The sequence below is a fragment of the Rhamphochromis sp. 'chilingali' genome, assembly GCF_963969265.1.
Source record: "Rhamphochromis sp. 'chilingali' genome assembly, chromosome: 7".
Classification (NCBI taxonomy): Eukaryota; Metazoa; Chordata; class Actinopteri; order Cichliformes; family Cichlidae; genus Rhamphochromis; species Rhamphochromis sp. 'chilingali'.
This window is the reverse complement of record NC_137934.1, coordinates 41,020,908-41,040,083: the sequence shown is the minus strand read 5'-3', so window position 1 is coordinate 41,040,083 and position 19,176 is coordinate 41,020,908. Positions and strand designations below refer to the sequence as shown.

The 19,176-nt window shown below is 45.5% G+C and overlaps 1 protein-coding gene across 4 annotated transcripts in view; it reads right to left on the bottom strand.

Annotated features, from left to right (window-relative positions):
* Positions 1-2,277, bottom strand: part of sbf1 (SET binding factor 1) — a 56,219-nt gene extending 53,942 nt beyond the window's left edge. For all 4 annotated transcript variants that reach the window (XM_080886713.1, XM_080886714.1, XM_080886715.1 and 1 more), the window contains exon 1: positions 2,049-2,277. In XM_080886713.1, the coding sequence (XP_080742839.1) occupies positions 2,049-2,103 (55 nt within the window). In that variant the 5' untranslated portion in view covers positions 2,104-2,277. The remainder of the gene's footprint in view (positions 1-2,048) is intronic.
* Positions 2,278-19,176: the final 16,899 nt, after the last annotated feature.

Sequence of the window (19,176 nt, the reverse complement as noted above, 5' to 3'; positions counted from 1 at the left end):
CGGCACACCGCTGTCAAAACACTGTGACATGCTGAGTTTTTCAAGAGACCCTCTCTAGGGCCACCACACCTCGGGGCAACTGCGAACTCTTCCCAAGCCGCAGGCAGCCATCTTGGCTCTAAGTAGGGCTCCACAGATTGTCTAAGGCGGCATCTTAGCAGAGCAGAACAGTTCCCGGATAAACAAAGGTTCAAGGTTTTCCCTCTGGGTTCGCATCCGTTTAAAAGTCAGCAAAGAGACACAAAAAATCTGACAGATGGACGTCGTGTTTGTAAACACCCACATGGTTCCTCTAAGAGGCAGATGAGCAGCGATGATGTCAGCCCCGACAGCCTGTCAGTGCCCACGCTTGCAAAACATTCCACTAACTGAGTGACAAGCAGCAACCACCCAACTAACATAAGCACACACACACGTAGACAGGATGCATGAAATATTTAGACACAGGAGGAAACGCCACTGTACTGCAGAATTCCTGGTATTCTTATACTCGAGGACCTTTCATTGTTGATGCGAAGCCAAGTGTTTTCTTTACAGTCAGTTAGTGCCAGCACACTGTAGCTGCAGCATTGGTAGAAAGCAAAGTAATCCTGCATAAACACATGTAAAGTCAGAACTCTCCAAATAAACAATAATGGAAGCTTTGCATTTGGAACCAGAAGAAACTAGAAGATGGACCCACCAAGCACGTGGATGAAGGCAAAAACCGTCCTTGTTGCAAATGGGGACGTTCACCACAACAACAACGCCTTCAGCCTCTAGAAAGGCAACGTTAGTGTAGCCACACCAAAAATCATCATCACCCTCAAAGTGTTTGGTTTTTATGAGGCACGGAGCGTTTGATCCATTAAGCCACCGTGGCTTTAATGTCTGCTTCCCAGATGCTTTTTACTGGCATGTTCTGCTCTGCAATGCATTCAAGCACTGTAGCACAGGAAGGGGAGTTTCTGCAGCGCTTGCAGCGTCCACGTTATAACATCCTGTATTCCCCCCTTCTGAAAGAAACATACAAGACGCAATAAATGCATTCATGTGTCAGAAAAGGGGATGTAGGCCACCCCAGCATCACGATAAAAGCCAGTCCAGAGCCTGCTTTTAGCCACGAGGGCCTCGTCATGTTACAAATTTGCCTCTTCTGAATAAATCATAAGCAAAAGAAAAAAATCACTCTAAATAAAAGACAACCGCGTTACAAGTTGCATGCTTCCGTTGGATAGGCGAGCTGAATATTTCATGATTAAACGGGCCATTATACGGCACAGATCTAGGCCAAGGCTCAGGCTGAAGGGAGGGGGGCTCGGATAACGGTCCAAACCCCGTCCCAGCAACGCGAGGGAACACAGCTCCGGTCCGAGGGGGCTCAAGAGGGGGGCAAAGCCATCTAGGTTAATCCAGACAAAACACACACAAAGAAAACAATAAGCAACTGCGGCAGGAAGAAGCATCGATTTGTACTTTTAAAGTGATTTGATCAAGTCCAGGTGGACGTCAACGCAGCGTGGCTATTCAGGACCCTGCAGCCACAACAACACTGACTAATCGCTGTCACATCCTGTGTTAAGCTACCCCTGAAACAAGTCATTTTCCCAAAACGCCACTTCTAAGGCTTGCAAATGAGAGAGAACGGGCAAGATGCGGGTGAATAAATCCGTCTCAGGTCTCACCGACCAAACTGAAAGCCCCTCAAAGCTAGTCCTTCTAACGTTAGCTCTTAGCAAATGAAGTTAGCCCAAGTTTTCTGTCACCGGAGTGAGGCAGCTCGGTTTCCTAAGCTAAAACGCCATTGGAAGTTGGCGGTTGTAATGGAGTTCTCCAAGCAGCTTCTCCTACAGTCACAAATGTGACACACCGGCTGACAGCCTCGCATTCAACTACACTAATCCCGTGAGGCCTGCGCGCCCCGGTCTAAAGTTGAGGCTAGCAGCCAAATGACAGCGCCCAAGTCGGTTAGTTGTGAACGGGGGCCTGGCCCGTCCCCGCCTCCCTCCCCTCCTCCTGTTTGCCCACAGCCGTTAAAGCTAGCAGGGCTGGCTAACTCAAACACCCACCTCGCTTCTCTAGGTCGTAACCGACCACAACAAAGTAGTCGGCGAGCCTGGCCATCTTGGAGGCTCACGGCGACAGGCCTTTAGCGCTAAATCCTCTGCTCTTTGTGCCGTCAATAGTCCATTCACATCCTGCCGGCGACAGACACATCACGGGCGACAGTAGCATCCTTCCAGCTGCACCCCGCCGCCATACTGTCAGTCTGCCTTGCCCTGACAGCGGAGAGCCGCGAGTCTGCGCACTGAGAGACTTCCAGGGAGGGGCTGCTCGACAGGAATGTCCCATGTGGGGAGCCAAACCAGCTCAGGGGCCAACAGTCTGACCAAAACCTATAATAAACTCAAAGAAGTTTCGACAGTGCCGGCGCTAAAGGGGTGAAAGGTGGCGACGGATTTTCAGTGCCCGGAAAGAAAGAGGACCCACAGAAATGTAGTGGAGCTGCCTTTCCTGAAGCGAACAGCCAAACGCAGTCCTCCTTAAGCGAAGCCCAAGCATTTCAACTAAGACGCAGATTCACCACAGAAGCTAGGAAGAGTGGTTCTTTTTAAAAGATGATTTATTTATTTATTTTTAGCTGAGTGTTTTTATGTTCACTGGATGTTTGAATCAGAGGGGCACACTCTGAGATAAAGCGTCATATTAATACAAAAAATACAGTTTTTATTGATTAGTCAGTAATGAAAACAATTGTTTTAAGTGAGTGAGGTCCACTTCTGCTGCGACAAAGTAAACACATGATTACTGTGGCAGATTGTTTTTCATCCTCCATCTTCAGATCCCAACATCACAGGTGCAGACTACTGGAGCACCTCAAACTGTTCCTTTGCTTGACCGTGCAGACACTACAGAGATGTCGTATGCAAAGATTAGGTTAGAGCAAACATAATGACGCGTGTGATGAACACACACGTTTGAAATGAAAAGCAGGCACCCTTGTTTTGAAAATGATCGGCCTGAATGATGATCTTCCAGACCTATTGCCTTCTTTCTCAAAATTTCCTGTTTGTGTTTCGTCTGAATTGTCGTCAGTCATGGAGAAAAAGAGGAAATTTCAACTTAAAAAGACAGTAGCTTTGTCTGTTTTACTCATGTTTCATCATGCTGAAAATTAACCCTTAAAGTAATGACAAGAGGCTGGAGCTCGTCTCCAAATCGATTTCTGTGAATCATTCCAGGGACCCCCATTTGTTCTCCTGTGTTATGGATGCAACAGCAAGTAACACCTGGATGGGTTTGTTCTACAACATTTCCCCCACATCAGTCTGAACTGCTGCGACTTCCTCTTTTCTGGCTCGCTCTCACCTCCAGCGAGTCCGGAACGCAGCAGCGAGGCTTCTTAGTGGTTTAAGCAGATAGCATGACATCACCACAGCCTGGGCCTCCTTCCATTTGTGCAGTGTTTGTTTTACAGCACTCATTTTTAAAGCGCTTTCAGTCTGTCACTTTTCCTCCAAATAACATTTTATGATGGGGAACACATTCATAGCCTCACCTGGCAGGATGATATTCCCAAACTGTAAAAACTGCTCAGTTATCATGACGAAAATCATCATTCACACTGGCTCCAAGTTCCTCAGTGGTGCCCGCAATCCCAGATGACCCAGCACATCCTCAGAGGCCCCGTGTTCAGGCCCCGATGGCTCGGGAGGGATCTAAATAACACCAGACAGTCGGTTTCACAGTCATTGCTATTGGCGTACTACTTTTACTGACTTTTCCATTTTTTCATTGTGTTTCAGTCTTCTTTTAACTTGATCTGAAATAAACTTTAACGTTTGGGGGTTTCTTTGTTTTACATGAGTACTCTGCTTCTGGCTGTACAAAGCCAATGTTTAATATGCAAACATTTAATGTTTTGTTCCAATAATACATTTAGCACATAGCTCCACTTTAAGTAGGTTGAGAATTCATATTCCAAAGGAATGTTATGGGAACCATTTAGCGGCACAGATTAGGCCCAAATTACCATTCAGTCCTTAATTATCTGCTCTGTGTGAGCAGAGGTCCACACCCTCAGCCTCGGTGCCAAACCATACAAAGATACTGTCAGATTTGCCAAAATGTTTGTGTAGCCAAAACATTCCCCCAACTCCACCGTCTCTCATCATGGCTCCACCACACTGATCGAGGCTCCAGACTGCAGTGTCAGTTTCTATGATGCAGTAGTGTGTAAGGAAGGCCTAATAGCCCACATCCGTGTGGCCTGTCCTTGCTGTCAGCACTGTAACAGCCTTGAGAGACTCCCAGCACTTCCTGTGCTTTCACCTTTGACCTAATGCTCCTATCGCTCTCTGGTTGCAAGCTATCGTGTTCATGGGATGTCATGTTTTTTTGTGAAGAGCGTTGTTTTCCCAAAACTCTGTAAAAACTTGGCTCTTCTCCTTTCTCAGAGTTATCTGTGACCCGGGACTGGGCACGATGACAACAGGCCTCCTCTTTGATAAGAATGGCTTTTGACAACCAAACCTATATTAAGAGAAGATAACATGTAACTAAGGTCACTGCTCTGGTACTAATTCTTGCTGCTGATATTAATTCTGTTCTAACTTTGAAGCATGCTTGGTAGGTTGCCCGAGAGCAGCGGCGCAGTGCTTACAAAGATGGGAGGACAAGAGCAGCGCCATCGCTCTAACCCTTCAGATTAAGCAATGCACATCACTGAAACAAGCGTGAACTCTGCAAATGTCCGAATTATTAGTTACTAGTACTATGGCCTTTGACTTTAAATGAACATGCTCTGTGCTCTTAGCTGGAAATGCTCTTCCTCTTTCGTTATCAAGACGCTGAAGCTATATACAGCAGGTTAGATTAGCAAAAGTGCATAAAGGTAATCAACCTGTTACTGAGCTGAACGGAGTTGCATTGGCACTCGTGGCACTTGAACATCAGTCAGGCTGAATCCTTATTTCAGCGAGACTGTTCCAACCCACCCTCTGACAGCGTGACGTCATATTCAAAAAGAGTCCAGACCGATGCACTATGACCTTTGTTGCACTGTGAACATATGAAAGAGCCCAACATGAGCCGGGTTTTTTGGTCTCCTTGGTTACCAGATGCTAACAAAACCAGAAGAGGAGCTACCATGCAGTGATGGGTATCTCCCTTACATCATTTTCATGCGGTTTTGGCGCCTTTATCAATTGAATTTAGGCCTGAAGTGACTTGAATGTCATTGCATTCTATTTATTTGACATTTAATGCAACATCTTAATATATTTGTGTGTAAAAATAAAGAATCTGGATTTGCATGAATTAAATGAAATCATATAAGTCAAGCCAGATTTGTGCATCGTGACTTGGTAGTTGTTTTTCTTTCAGCATACATAAGATGGCCCTGTGCAAGTAAAGATTACACATCACAGCTTTACTCATTTACTATATTCAGCTACCATCTCTCTCTTTGTGTGCACATTTTATTTCTAGGAATAAAGAAGAAGTGAGGCGACATGCCTGTCCTATCACTGATCCTCTTCACACATGCAGCCCAATTAGAGCGCAAAGCAGGTCTGTGCAGGATGCAACAATCATGTGACTTCCTGTAGACTAACCAACAGACAGGAAGTGGTTTGAAGGCCTCATGCACATCATTGCTCTTCACAGGGCTATTCCAGCAGCTGACTTCCCCTCAGCTTAGGTGAAGCATAGCATATGAAAATGCTTCGCTGAGCAGGTGCTGAACCCCTTAGCTGATTTCTAATGAGAGATGTTTTAATATGATATGCTGTTAAACCAGCAAACACACACACACACACACACACACACACACACACACACACACACACACACACACACACACACACACACACACACACACACACACACACACAGTCTCATGTCTGTCACTGAGGTAATTTGAGCTCTGCATACACAAAGGTAATGTGGCCAAATATTGTATGTACACCAAACTGCTGCTTGCTGAGTTGTAACTGAGTGTTTGTACCCATAACACCGAGGATGAACGACTATAAACAGGAAAAATATTCCATGCATTTACTACAGTAAGCATTAAATGGACGGGATCTTGTACAGTGCTCGTGTTCTCTCTGCATGAGCACTCAAAGCCTTTTCTGCAACATGCCTCATTCACCCACTCACACCCTTTCATACAAACACTCTTTCTGTTTTTCTCCTCAGGTGTGTCCTGCGAATCATTCCAGGGAAATCCAGGTTGTGAGGGGCCAGTCCACTTTTTATTTGATAATCTGGGACTTTGACTCAACAGATGAAAAGCAAACAAACAAAAAAAGATCATAACTGAATAATTAGAGACTTGGATACACACATCCTAAACACTAAACTCCAGAGATCTTACAGAGGGCCATGAAAGTGACTCGTCATGAAACCCGCTCTGTAACTGTCCAATAATTCTCATTTTTCTGAACTCAGTAAAGTGTCGTGTCAGAATATAGTTTATTCACAAATATGTCTTAAATGAATACATCCTTACTCTTTAAGGTTGCTACTTTTTAAGCAACCACATGTATCAGATGAGATGGGCCTAGGGTTGCCAACTCCCTGAAAAATAAATAAGGGACACCTCGTGGCCAGGGCCGGGCGACCCAGTTGTCTTCACCCTTCCCTGTGTGGTGAATTTTTTTTAGCTCTTTTTGTGTGTGAAATTTTTTTTTTAACCATTTGACTTGAAGTTGATTTAAGTAGATGCATATTCTTTGTGATATGAACACATGTGAAACAAATGATCATTTATCCATTTATTTTTAACACAAAATGACAACGTTAACACAAAGAACTCTGTCCTGCTTAACCTAAAATTATATAAATTAATAGAAAACAATAGAAAGAAAAACATTCTTGTAACAGTGCACATTTAGTGCAATTAGAAAAGTGCAAAAAAAGTCTGTGGAACACCTGCAAACACAACATTTGTGCCTCAAAGGCCTCGACTGCAGCTGAAAGTTGAAGTAAAAAACAACAACAAACTCATGAACTCAAGCTCAATGCTACATTAGGTGGAAACAGACTACTTCTTCCATTTGTGTTTTTTTGAGCTCTTGCTGCAGTTAGGAGTTGTTTGTCGTTCAGGATTGCAGAGTAAAACTCTGAGCAAGACATATCATAATTTAGACTGACAATGAGCTCACTTCTAATTAATTCAGTAGAACATTTGTTCCGCACATCAGTCCACTTATTCTTCATAAGAGAGAAAATCCTCTCCTCAAACCCAGTGGAAGATGGGATGCTGAGGATACAACAGCCTGCATATTGGGGAGGTCAGCTGCCTGAAGAGTTTCCATCCACTTCTCTGCTGTTCCCTTGGACTGCCACTTTTCCTTCTCCTGGTGTTCTTTGGTGAGGTGCTTCAGGAGGCTGGTTGCAGTGACACACTCTTCATAAAGCTCATCCATAGAGATGTTTAACCTGCCAATAGAGATGAGAAGTTGACCTAAATCCTAAGTGGTACATAGAACATTTACAGTGGTAAATAAATGGAAAAAATGTATTGTATATGTTTATAACGTTGTATAGCATTTAAACAATACAATAAGTATAGTTTATGTATTATGTATTTATCCATCCTTATATTAAGTATATGAACTCCTTGAATTTGTAAAATAGTGTATAAAAGATTGCATGCGTGTGTATATACACTCCAAACAAAGTTAATGATTATGGTTTTATTTATATATGTTATCTATCAATTGATTTGTTTATTTTTAACCATCAATACTATTAAAACATGGTTTATCATTTCACTGGCAAATGTTTTCTTCTTACCTGCCAGCCAGGTGAAGCCGTTCAATGATCTTCTCCATGTCATCAAAGGAAATCTTCCCAGATGCTAGAGAGACGGGCTGCAGGTGGAAAAGCCAGTTTTCTTCTGAAAAGTCAAACCGCTTCCGGACATAACTGATGGCAGTGTCTAGGAAGGCTGTAAACTCCTGCCTGCCACCATCAGCATCAGATGGCGAGAGACGCTGGAGCTTTTGTCTTGTTAGGTACCCGTAGAACCCATCATCTCTTCTCTGAAGAAGTCTTTTCAGGAAACACTCCATGATGGAATAGAGGTCAACAGACGTGGTTACATTCTTCTCCAGTTTTTTCACCACTTCTTCAAACAGACACATGACATTATTACAGAAGAGGAGGTAGACTTCCACAATGTCTGCCTCTCCCTCAACTCCAGCAGCATCTTCTGTCAACTTCAGCAATTCCTTCAGGCGTCTTGGACATTCCTCAGCAATGCTGATGAGATATGACTATGGTCATGTATATGTATGTTTTCAATATAATGTGTATTCTTTATATATATTCAATTCAGTAATACTTTATTAATCCCAGAGGGAAATTAGGTGTTGTTGCAGCTCAGACTAATCAAGTCTTCAAAGAGTTGTTGAAGACCACAATCACTGTGGGAAGGAAGGATCTCTGCCTTGCCTTGAAACTGAAGTCTCTTCTGTGTCAACTTATTCGGGCTTTGTGGCTTCAGTTGAGGTATTATTTCAGCTTTTCTGAAGCTAATCAGCTGCTCCCGTTTGTAAACCCGCTTGTTCCCATGATTACGCATCTTAACTCATCATCATTATTCATCTATGTATTACTTTTATGTATTAGTCATCTATTTGTTGTAATCATCTATCCTTGCAGTTGTTTATTACACAAAATAAAGTATATTATCACACTTCTGGCCACATAGCGCTAATATTCACTGCACATGCCCATATTAATCTTAACCAGAGGGTTTAAAAACAACAACAACAATGTTTAAGATAAGATAAGATAAGATAAGATAAGATAAGATAAGATAAGATAAGATAAGATAAGATAAGATAAGATAAGATAGAACTTTATTAATCCCTCGGGTGGGTTCCTCTGGGAAATTCGACTTCCAAAAAAAGCACAGCAACGACCGAAGTTACAGTTACAGAATTGTTATATATATATACACACACACACACACACACACACACACACACACACACACACACACACACACACACACACACACACACACACACACACACACACACACACACACACACACATATAAATACAGAGACAAATATAAATAAAATATACAAAGGGGATAAATAGAATAAATAGGAATAAAAAATAAAGGAAAGGACAAAGGAGTTTTTAAGTCTGTTAGTTCTTGTCTTGGGGAGAAGCAACCTGTCACTGAACAGACTCTTCTGGTTGTTTATGGCCGTGTGCAGAGGATGCCCAGCATTGTCCATAATGTCCATCAGTTTCTTTAATGTCCTTTTCTCTGCCACTGTCACCAGAGTGTCCAGCTTCATGCCGACCACAGAGCTAGCCCTCCTGATCAGTTTCTCCAGCCTGGATGAGTCCTTCTTTGCTGTGCTGCTCCCCCAGCACACCACAGCATAGAAAAGTACTCCAGCAACCACCGACTGGTAAAACATCCTCAGGAGCTTCCTGCAGATGTTAAAAGACCTCAGCCTCCTGAGGAAGTACAGTCGGCTTTGGGCTTTTTTATACAGGTGCTCTGTGTTGCATGACCAGTCCAGTTTATTGTCCACCCACAGCCCGAGGTACTTGTACTTGTTGACCACCTCCACCTCCTCCCCCTCTATCTGAACCGGCAGTGGACCTTCTCTGGACCTCCCGAAGTCCACAACCAGTTCCTTAGTCTTTGAGGTGTTGAGTTGCAGGTGGTTTGTGTGACTCCATGCGACAAAGTTCCTCACCAGACTTCTGTACTCCTCTTCCTGATCATCCCAGATACACCCCATGATGGCCGTGTCATCTGCAAACTTCTGAATGTGGCATAATTCAGAGTTGTAGCAGAAGTCAGAGGTGTACAGGGTGAAGAGAAGAGGGGACAGCACAGTTCCCTGTGGTGCTCCTGTGCTGCTGACCACAGTGTCAGACGTGATGTCCTTCAGCCTGACGTACTGTGGTCTGTCGGTGAGGTAGTCGGAGATCCAAGCCACCAGGCAGGGGTCCACCTCCATCCTGTTCAGTTTTTCCTGAAGCATACAGGGCCGGATGGTATTAAAGGCACTGGAAAAGTCAAGAAACAGGATCCTGACCGTGCCTTTTCCCCCATCCAGGTGTGAGTGGGCTCTGTGTAGGAGGTACAGGATGGCATCCTCCACTCCGACACCCGCCTTGTATGCAAACTGTAGTGGGTCCTGGGCATGTTGTACCTGTGGTCGGAGGAAGTTGAGGAAGAGCCGCTCTAGAGTCTTCATAAGATGTGACGTCAGTGCCACCGGTCGGAAGTCATTCAGCTCATTGGGCCGGTTCTTTTTGGGGACCGGGACGATGCAGGATGTCTTCCATAGGGCGGGCACTCTCCCCAGTCGCAGACTGAGGTTGAAGACTCGTTGTAGCGGCTCCCCAAGTTCAGCAGCACACGCCTTTAGCATCCTAGGACACACCTTGTCTGGGCCTGCTGCCTTTCTGGGGCGAAGCTTCCTCAGTTGCCTCCTGACCTGATCCACTGTGACACTGGGAGACGATTGGAAGGAGGGGAGGGGGGGAGATGTCTTGCTGCTGAGAGAGGGATTGGAGGAGGGGGGTGTCATGGTGTCAGGAAGGGGGGGAAGCGAGGGAGGAAGGAGAGTGGGGAGAGGACTCTGTAGTGAAGGTGAGGGTGAGGGTGGGGGGGTTGTGGGCTGGTCAAACCTGTTGAAGAAGTTGTTGAGTTCGTTTGCCTTCTCCACAGTCCCCCCCACTGTGCTTTTCTTGGTGTTGTGGCCAAGAAAAGATATGGTTTACATACCATATCTGCTTCTGCCGTGGCCTGGTGGACAACAAATTGGTCAAGGGTTCCTCATATTCATCATGTGCCCACCAGTAGAAGCATGCTGCTTAACGTCAGTCAGTCCACCATGGCAAATGGAAAAAGTGCGCCGGCACGCACTCTGTCAGTGCGCCAGGGCAGCTGTGGCTACAATGTAGCTGCTATCGGCAGTGTGTGAATGTAGTGTGAAGCGCTTTGGGGTCCTTAATGACTAGAAAAGCGCTATACAAATGCAGGCCATTTACCATTTACCACAGTGCAGTGCGCTTTATACGTGTTATCGCGCACTTTTCCCAGCCAGGTGTTTTCATTTTCCCATTCCTCCCTGTATTTTTGCAGCCTTTTTTTTTTCTAGGAGGGGAACAAGCACTGTTGGTCAAAGGTGTACTGTCGCCCCAGACTTGTGCCGCAGTGTCGGTGTTTGTCTCCTGTTGGCCATGCTGGTCATCTGCTGTCTTCCGGTATCTTCTCCGCACGCGACCTTTCCTCGACCAATGAGATAAGCGGTAATCTGAATTGTTATACTCGTGCTAAGTGTGCTGTCAGCTCATTGGTCACAGAGCAGGAGATGGGCTGGGAATTATGTTTTCAAACAAAGCGTTAAATCCATTAACATTTATAGACTACTTTTGATTCTCACTGTATTACGGGACAAAGTGCGTCCCTTATTAGCTCAATACGGGACGAGTACTTTTGTTTCTAAATACGGGACGATTCCGTATTCTTAAGGGACGGTTGGCAACCCTAGATGGGCCCCAGCATCCTGATAACACAGAAACTACAACTCATGGTCATCAGGCTGAATCATAGCTTACTGTTCCCCATAAAACTGTTAGATAACTCCATATAAAACAGTCTGAGTGGCCTTTGCAGTGAACATTAAATCAAGTTTGCCTAATGCGTCATTTCTGCTGTACAATCCCCGCAGTGGCTTCACAAGGTGATTACAGAATAACAGCACATCAGTACATGGAGTCGTTAGCTTTCTATGTGACAAGTAGGATCACTTATTCAGTGGTCATGTTGTGCTAACATGCTATCACATTAGCTAGCATTAGCCACTTTAAGCTAGTGGTCATCACAGGTAAGTTTTTACTCCTGTTTGCAGCATTTCAGCGTTCACACACAGCCACTGCATGTGTGCCATCATAAACCCATCAGTTCTAATCAACCTGGCCCTGACCGATCCCGTCTCCTACAGGTAACATTCATCAGGATCTGATGACTGAAGACAACGAGAGAGCGAGGAAGGTTAGTGAATAAGAAGGTTTAGAGGCTTAGTAAGGATGAAGGACGAGCGCAGCTATGAAGACGATGGGCAGGTGGACAGATGACGCACCTGTGGAGGCATGGAGATGTCTAGAAGAAAGGGCAGTTTTATAAATGTTTGTTTATGAGGTTTTATATTTAAAACTACATAAAATCCCACAAGACAAAGGAAAGAAGTTCGAAAACAACATCCAAGCACAGACAGAGCCCACACAGCTTAGTCAGACCACATCAAAAGTACAGGAGCAATGCTGGAGTCTGAAGAAGATGATCTTCTGTGTGAAGCTAGAGAGTTCACCGAGTCCAGAAGATGTGGGGAACAAGTCCAGCAAGGAGTCAGAGTCCAGCAGAGGTGTGGTTTCACATAAACAAGTGCAGTCAAATGATGTTAATATGATTGAGAAAAGGGCCGCAGATTTCAGAAAATTTAAAGTGACGACGAAGCTCTCAATATGCAAACATGCCAAACACTAAACATGGGAGGAGATGGTGATTCCAGGCTCTAAGAGTCAGTCTTTTAGCTACAATCACACCAAACATTAAGGCTTTCTGAAGGGGACGTCGGGGAGCAGCCTAGCACTGCAGCTGTACCACCTGGCTTTACTCTAAAGTCATAAATCAGGATATAGACAGTAAATATCTCCTCCCAGGAACTCCTGAGTGTAGCACAGGACCAGAAAAGGTGGCCAAGGGTTCCTTCCAGTGCTTTGCATTCATCACACAATGAGGAGATAGACGGACAAATGCTGCCAAGCTTCGTTTTACAGAAATGCAAACGATGGAGGACTTTGAACTGTGTAAGTTGTAATCTGGCATTTCATTGGCCCATCAAGCGTCTCTGCTTCCATGTCCTTAACCAAGCATCTCTGCTGTGGTGCTGTAAGTGTACAACGTGTAGTAAACTGGCTGATTAGGCGTTGATAATAAAAGTCACTGTGAGCAGGGGGCTGATCCAGATGGGAGAAAGACTTTAACAGAATTCCTGATTTGTAAATAAATGAGCAGAGCAGGAATTCAGACTGCAGCTGAGCAAATGAAGCTAAACATCTGTCGATGTAGAGGTGCTTAGTAGTGTGAAGACCTAAATCTGACCAGTGCTTATGTCCATCAAAAGAAAGGTGGGCAGGGGACTTTAACCAGATTGTTTAATAGTGAGAGGAATGGAGAAGAAGTGTACTGCTGCCAGTCTGCAAGAACAAGTGTGATGTGCAGAGCTGCTGTAACTACAGAGGATAGATCTGAGCCATAACGTAACGATATGGGGAAAAGGTTAGAGGAGTTAGAGGAGAGGGGATCGTCAGCGAGCCACAGTTTGGCTTCATGCTGAGTGAAAGCAGTACAGAGAGAGAAGGCCACAATGAGTTTCACTGTGTCTTTGTGGATCTAGAGAAAGCAGACAATAGGCTGCCAAGAGAGGAACTGTGATGCTGCAGGAGGAAGTCAGAGTGGCAGAGAAGCATGTGAGCGTGGTGGAGGACACGTATGACACAGCGTGCAGGACAAGATGTGGTGAGGTGTGGGGGAGTGACAAGTGGCTCCAAGATGGGGATGGGCTTACATCAGGGGTTGGGCCTTTTTTGTTGCTGTGGTGACTGACAGGCTGACTGATGAGGTGGAGGAGGCTCACAAACAACCTAATGCTCTGTAGTGACAGTATGCAGCAGGTGGAAGAGAGCTGGAGAGGGGGTGGAGACAGGAGGTTAACTTCCTGGGGTCAACCATCCACAAGAAAAGTGAAGAAGAGAGTGCAGGCAGGGTGGAGTGGGTGGAGATATGTCAGGAGTGATTTGTGACAGAAGGATAGCAGCAAGAGTGAAAGGGAAGGTTTATAAAAGGGTAGCCAGATGTGCAATGATGTAACAGGAGGCTGAGCTGGGATGTGCAGTGACCAGGAGGAGAAGCTGGAGCAGTTTGGAGACGAGCATGAGATACTGTGGACGTGTGCACGAGGAGGGAGCGTGGATATAGTGAACATCACACAGCTGCTCCAGGTGCTGCAGGAGAAACTGAGAGTTTGTTGAACCTGACGGTGAGGACGTTAGAGTCATGGACTCTGTCACCCTGGCAACAGGCTCCGTTTCCTCATCTCAGGGTTAGATTCAGGGCAAAGCCCAGCTGTGCAGATGACCACAAACTAATGTCAGATAGAGCAGCACTGACCTGAATATGGACTGCATGACACAGCTGCACACGGAGTGTGAAGGAGGTGAAACAGCATGAAGATAACGCAGATCTACGTCTTACATATTTTAAACGAGATGCACAATTAAGTGACCAAAGCAGGTTTTCACACTGTTTTTAGACGGAGCTGTTAGGATGAAAGGTCACTGTGGTGTTGCAACCTCACACTGAGGAAGCAGTTTTTCTATATGATGTGCATGCACAGAGGAAAAGAGGAGGCCAACCTGAAGCTGTGCTTGTTTTGGGTACAAGTGCATGCAGCATGAGGTTAACAGAGTCTACTTTGCAGCACCTAATGCACACACTCCCACTCGTATTTGATAGGCTGCATCTTTGCTTGTTGTTCTTCACATTATGCATGCTGAAGGGCCCGCGCTGCGATTGTTTGGCAATCTCAATTTGATGAAATGAAGACACTTAACATGGTCTTGCTGAAATGAGCGCGTCCTCCCTGACAAAGCTGACATCTGAACATACGATGAACACACGAGCAGATCAGGTCCTTACACTCAGAAGTCGCACGGCTGACAAGTTTCTCCGACTTACTGAAGAACTAAACTCTTTGTTTGCTACAGATTTGGGGCAGAGGTGATGTAAACTCTCGGTCTCCTTTCGATAACCTTGGGGTAATCTTTGACCCTGCTTTCGCTTTGCGTGATCATGTGTAATCTCTGTTGTTCGTGGGTTTAGGTCATCACACCTGCTTCTACGTACTCTCACGTCACACCAGTGACCCAGCGGCACTGACTCACCACCGATTCCATTTTTCATTAAAGATTCGAGTAACTTTCAGAGCTCTTCGTGGACAGGCAGCACCTTTGATCAGCTCCCTGAGGTCATGTGATCAGTGCCTGCTGGCTGTGCATCCCATGAGGCTGAAAGGTAAAGCAGACAGAGCTTTTCTAGACTGTCGAGCTCTGTTGGGATCTGTGGACTCGGTGGTCTCTCTGAAAAAACAGCTAAAACTCAGCTGGTCAGACTTAACTTTTTGTTTTGAAGCACTTTGTGATGTTTGTCCTGAAAGATGCTCTACAAATAAAACCTTTATCTCCAAAACCTGAGGGTGCCTTAAAGCTGCCACGCAGACCTGCTGGTGCCTCTCTTCTTTAGTTCAGAGGATGTTTTCCACGGCGTGTTTCTGGATCATGTCCACTTCTTTCCATAATAGAATTTTAACCTACATTTGCGACAGTGATTTCTGAGCCAGTGCAGTAATCTCTATGAGAGAATCATGGCTGTTTTAAGGCAGCAGCTCCTGAGGAGCCAAAGATCGCTGACATCCAGTACGGACTTCGGTTTTGTGCCCGATGTTTCTCCACATTCTGAGATCGCTCCGTAATTACAGACGTGCTGTTTTGGGCACTGGTGAAACTTTGATTCCTGTCGATGGTCTTTTTTACCCAATAATGTTTCATTAGATACAAAATATCCCCTCAGCTGTTCACTTTCAGTACCACCTACTGTTTCACACATTTGTTGTTCCCGTCCCAACTTTTGTGAGTCGATATTTGTCATGAGAGAGTAATTCTAATCTAAACTAGTGCTTCTCATATAATGTTGAAGGAGGTTCGGTCTGTTAAAGTTAATCATGCTGAGAGAAGGAAGCTTCCTGAAGCCCTGGGAAGGTGTTTTGTAGGATATAAGGTCCGTTACTGGAAACTTTACCTTGGACCTGGAATTCTACACTTTGAAGGTAATAAACATTTAAGACTGAATGCCACTGACATACCAGGACACTGTTACGTGCACTAGAGTTAGATTAAAAGAAAAACGTTCCAAATAATGGTTTTAAAGAATGCATGAGAGACATTTCCATCACAGATGGATGCAAATGTGCCGGGGAACGATCCTCCCCAAGCCTGAAGTTTACGGGTATCAGAGGGAGAGTCTCAGTCTGACTCCTGTTTGTTGAGAGATGCTGTTTTGGACCTGACTTTCATTATTAGACTCTGTGGGAGTTTGTCAGCTCCATCATGTTTCCCACAATGAAATCCAATCGCTTATTTGTCCACTGCACTGTCCTGTAAGCCCCCTCCCTCCACGCAGCAGTGCACTGGTGAGCAGCCATGTCAAACAAACTGCACCGAGAGGCTCGGACAGAGACAACGGGCCGCTCGGACAAACTCGCTTGTACACAATCTCAAAACAAACAATGCAAATACTGAGCAAGCCAAGAGGACGCTAACCTCACAACATGGGAAAATGTTTGCGTTTCGATTCTTCACAGAGCTTCTGCTTGAAACCCAGGACAACACCCTGATCTGAAGTTTATTTCTGAGTCTGGATACGCTGGTAAACGATGTTTGTTCATATTTTGGAGGGGTTAAGTCAGGCTGGTCCTCATGGGAAGCACCAAAGTGTATTCAGGGACAGCTGGAGAGGCTGCACTGGGCCTTGTGCTGATGTAACATGAGCTTCACTAGGGGGCAGCAATCATTAGACTACCACAGGGTGGCTGGTGTTGGCTCAGTGAGAAAAGCTAGAAACACTGTAAAACAAAGAATAATATGTGACACAGCAGCTTCACCTGTTAGTTTAAAGGCTGTAGGAGGGAGAATCCACACGGTGTGGACTGTTTCACTGCAGGGGATGACCCCACGCTGCTCGGCTGGAACCCTGTTTTTGTATCACGCGCCGCGAGGAAGCAGAAACACGCACGCTCAGAGAGGCCGCACAGTGAGCTGCAGGTGGTGTGTGTTTGTGTACCCAGGCCTTCAGCTCAGTGACTTCGCCTCCGTCTGCTCAGGCGATGAATTTGTTTTGCATCACAGGCCGTCGCACTCCAGAGCCGGGACACTGCAGCATCGAGGGTCTGTTTATGGACCAGTGCATCCGAAAGGTGCGCTCAGCATTTAAACAAACACGCTTACAGAACTGCGTGTGTCTGTTTGGGTTTATGCTTCTCCACATTTAAGTCACAAGTGGTGCTTACACACAAAAGAGGCAAAAGACATTCACACCAAAATCACCCAACCAGAGTCGTTGAGTAAAAGCTGTGACTGATCAGTGTGAAGTGAACTGTTCAAAGGAATTCAAGGAACACGTTTGTAGCAACGGTCAGTTAAACTTGTGGGATGTTGATGTGATCAGTTAGGTATCAGTTAATGAAATAAAGAACAGGGGGAACAATGAGGCAACCCCTGAAACAGCCATGCTCCTGCAGGTAGAGGACACTCGTGCTGGGTTCCTCCTGGCTTCATGGTGAGAGCATGCAGGCAGCTCCTGGAGGATGAAGGAATTAATACTGAAACATAAAGGTCATCTGATGTCTCCGTGTTGCACCTCAGACTGTCTGTGTGCTCCATGATGGGCAGAGCTGGGAATGATGTGGACTCATTCTACGTCCATGTCAGTACAGAGATCCAGCACGACTGGATTTGTCCTGTTTTTGAGCAGAGCCTGACACGGTGAGTGCTGTTAGGTGACCGTCATCAAAAGCAGGTTTTCTTTGGTAATGTGTGCGTACGCTGCAGTTTAGAGTGATGCTAGCAAGCAAAAAAAGTAGATGAATCCACAGCCACACACTCACGACTTCCTCCTGTTTCAGTAACGTTTGTTGGAACATTGCAGGGTCCAGTGCTTTGTCAGGCTTGTTTTTGTGCATGAATCAGTGCGACTCGATTTATTAAGAAGAATAAAAGCATAAAGACAAGCTACAGTGTTTCCTTTTAAACCTGAACACTGAGCCACTCCCATTCACCTCTGCAGTGCTAACTTGAACTCATGAATGCAATGAAGTCCTTAATAACACGACACTAACCATAAAATCCTCTGTGGCTGTGACGAGGCTGCTCAGATATGGTAACCACGTCCATTTATCAGCACTGTGGTTAGCTGTCTCAATCCCACAGCTCATGTGATCATCTCCGTGGAAAGACAAAGCTACGGCTCTATGCTTACAGCTCTGGAGCTCCAGTGCATTTGAAATGTTGCTTTTTAAGGACCACTGTTTGAGCCCAGTGTAGTGACACTTATTAGTTTTACTGTTCATGCAACTGTTCAAAGCTTCATATTATCAGCGGACATCGAGATCTTTGATCAGTTGAGCACATGTTTGGATGAGTTTCAAAGACAGCAGCTCCTTTAAAGCTGCCCTGTGCCATTCTGGGCAGCGACACAGTGCATCTTCTCATATTTGCTAATTGCAGCTTAAAACAAAAGTGAAGACAGCTCCTGCCCGGGAGATCAAACCAAGTGGGAAGCCTGTGTTCAGAGTCCAGCGGGGCCGATTCGCAGGCTGCTGTCACACACCAGAAAACTCTTACATAAGCGTGTCAGAGCCAGTAAACAGTGGCTTGTTTTCTCAGCCAGTCTGACTGATAAATGAGTTACTGCTATCTGCCTACGTGGGGGAATTTCAGGGACCACTGTGTCATCACAAAGCAGTTGCTGTTGGTGCAGACTGTGGGTGAAGGTTAGAGCAGATTCAACATGCACTATTTAATAGGGATGACTTAACCTCAGCTCTGATTACAGGAGGTGAAAGGTCAGAACGTCCCTCACCTGACTGCAAGATGGTACAGTGAAATGTTTAAACCATAACCTGAGCAGACACATCTTCTCACAGATGGATGAAGGAGTCAGCTGTAGCTCGTTCCAAGGCTTCGGCTCTGATGGTGTTATAACACGATCACAGCAGGGCTGAGCTGTAAGGGGATACTGCTGAGGGTGCGAAGCTGGCAGCTACCTCTAATGAACCTGTCTTAGTGAATATCACTCTACATAAGCCTCACAGTGCACTTCAGGCGGGGATCACACGGCACATTATAGCCCAAACCCAGCAGAAACATCCAAGTCATGCTTCCAACCATGTCTCCAATGTTCTCCTTTTGAGTTTGCCTGTTGAGACCAGTGGTGCCAACCAGTACTCCTCTCAAACACTCTTTATTGCTGACGGTCTCCTTACAGCAGCTTTTGTTAAGGGTGGAATATGTTAAGTGTCAGTTGAA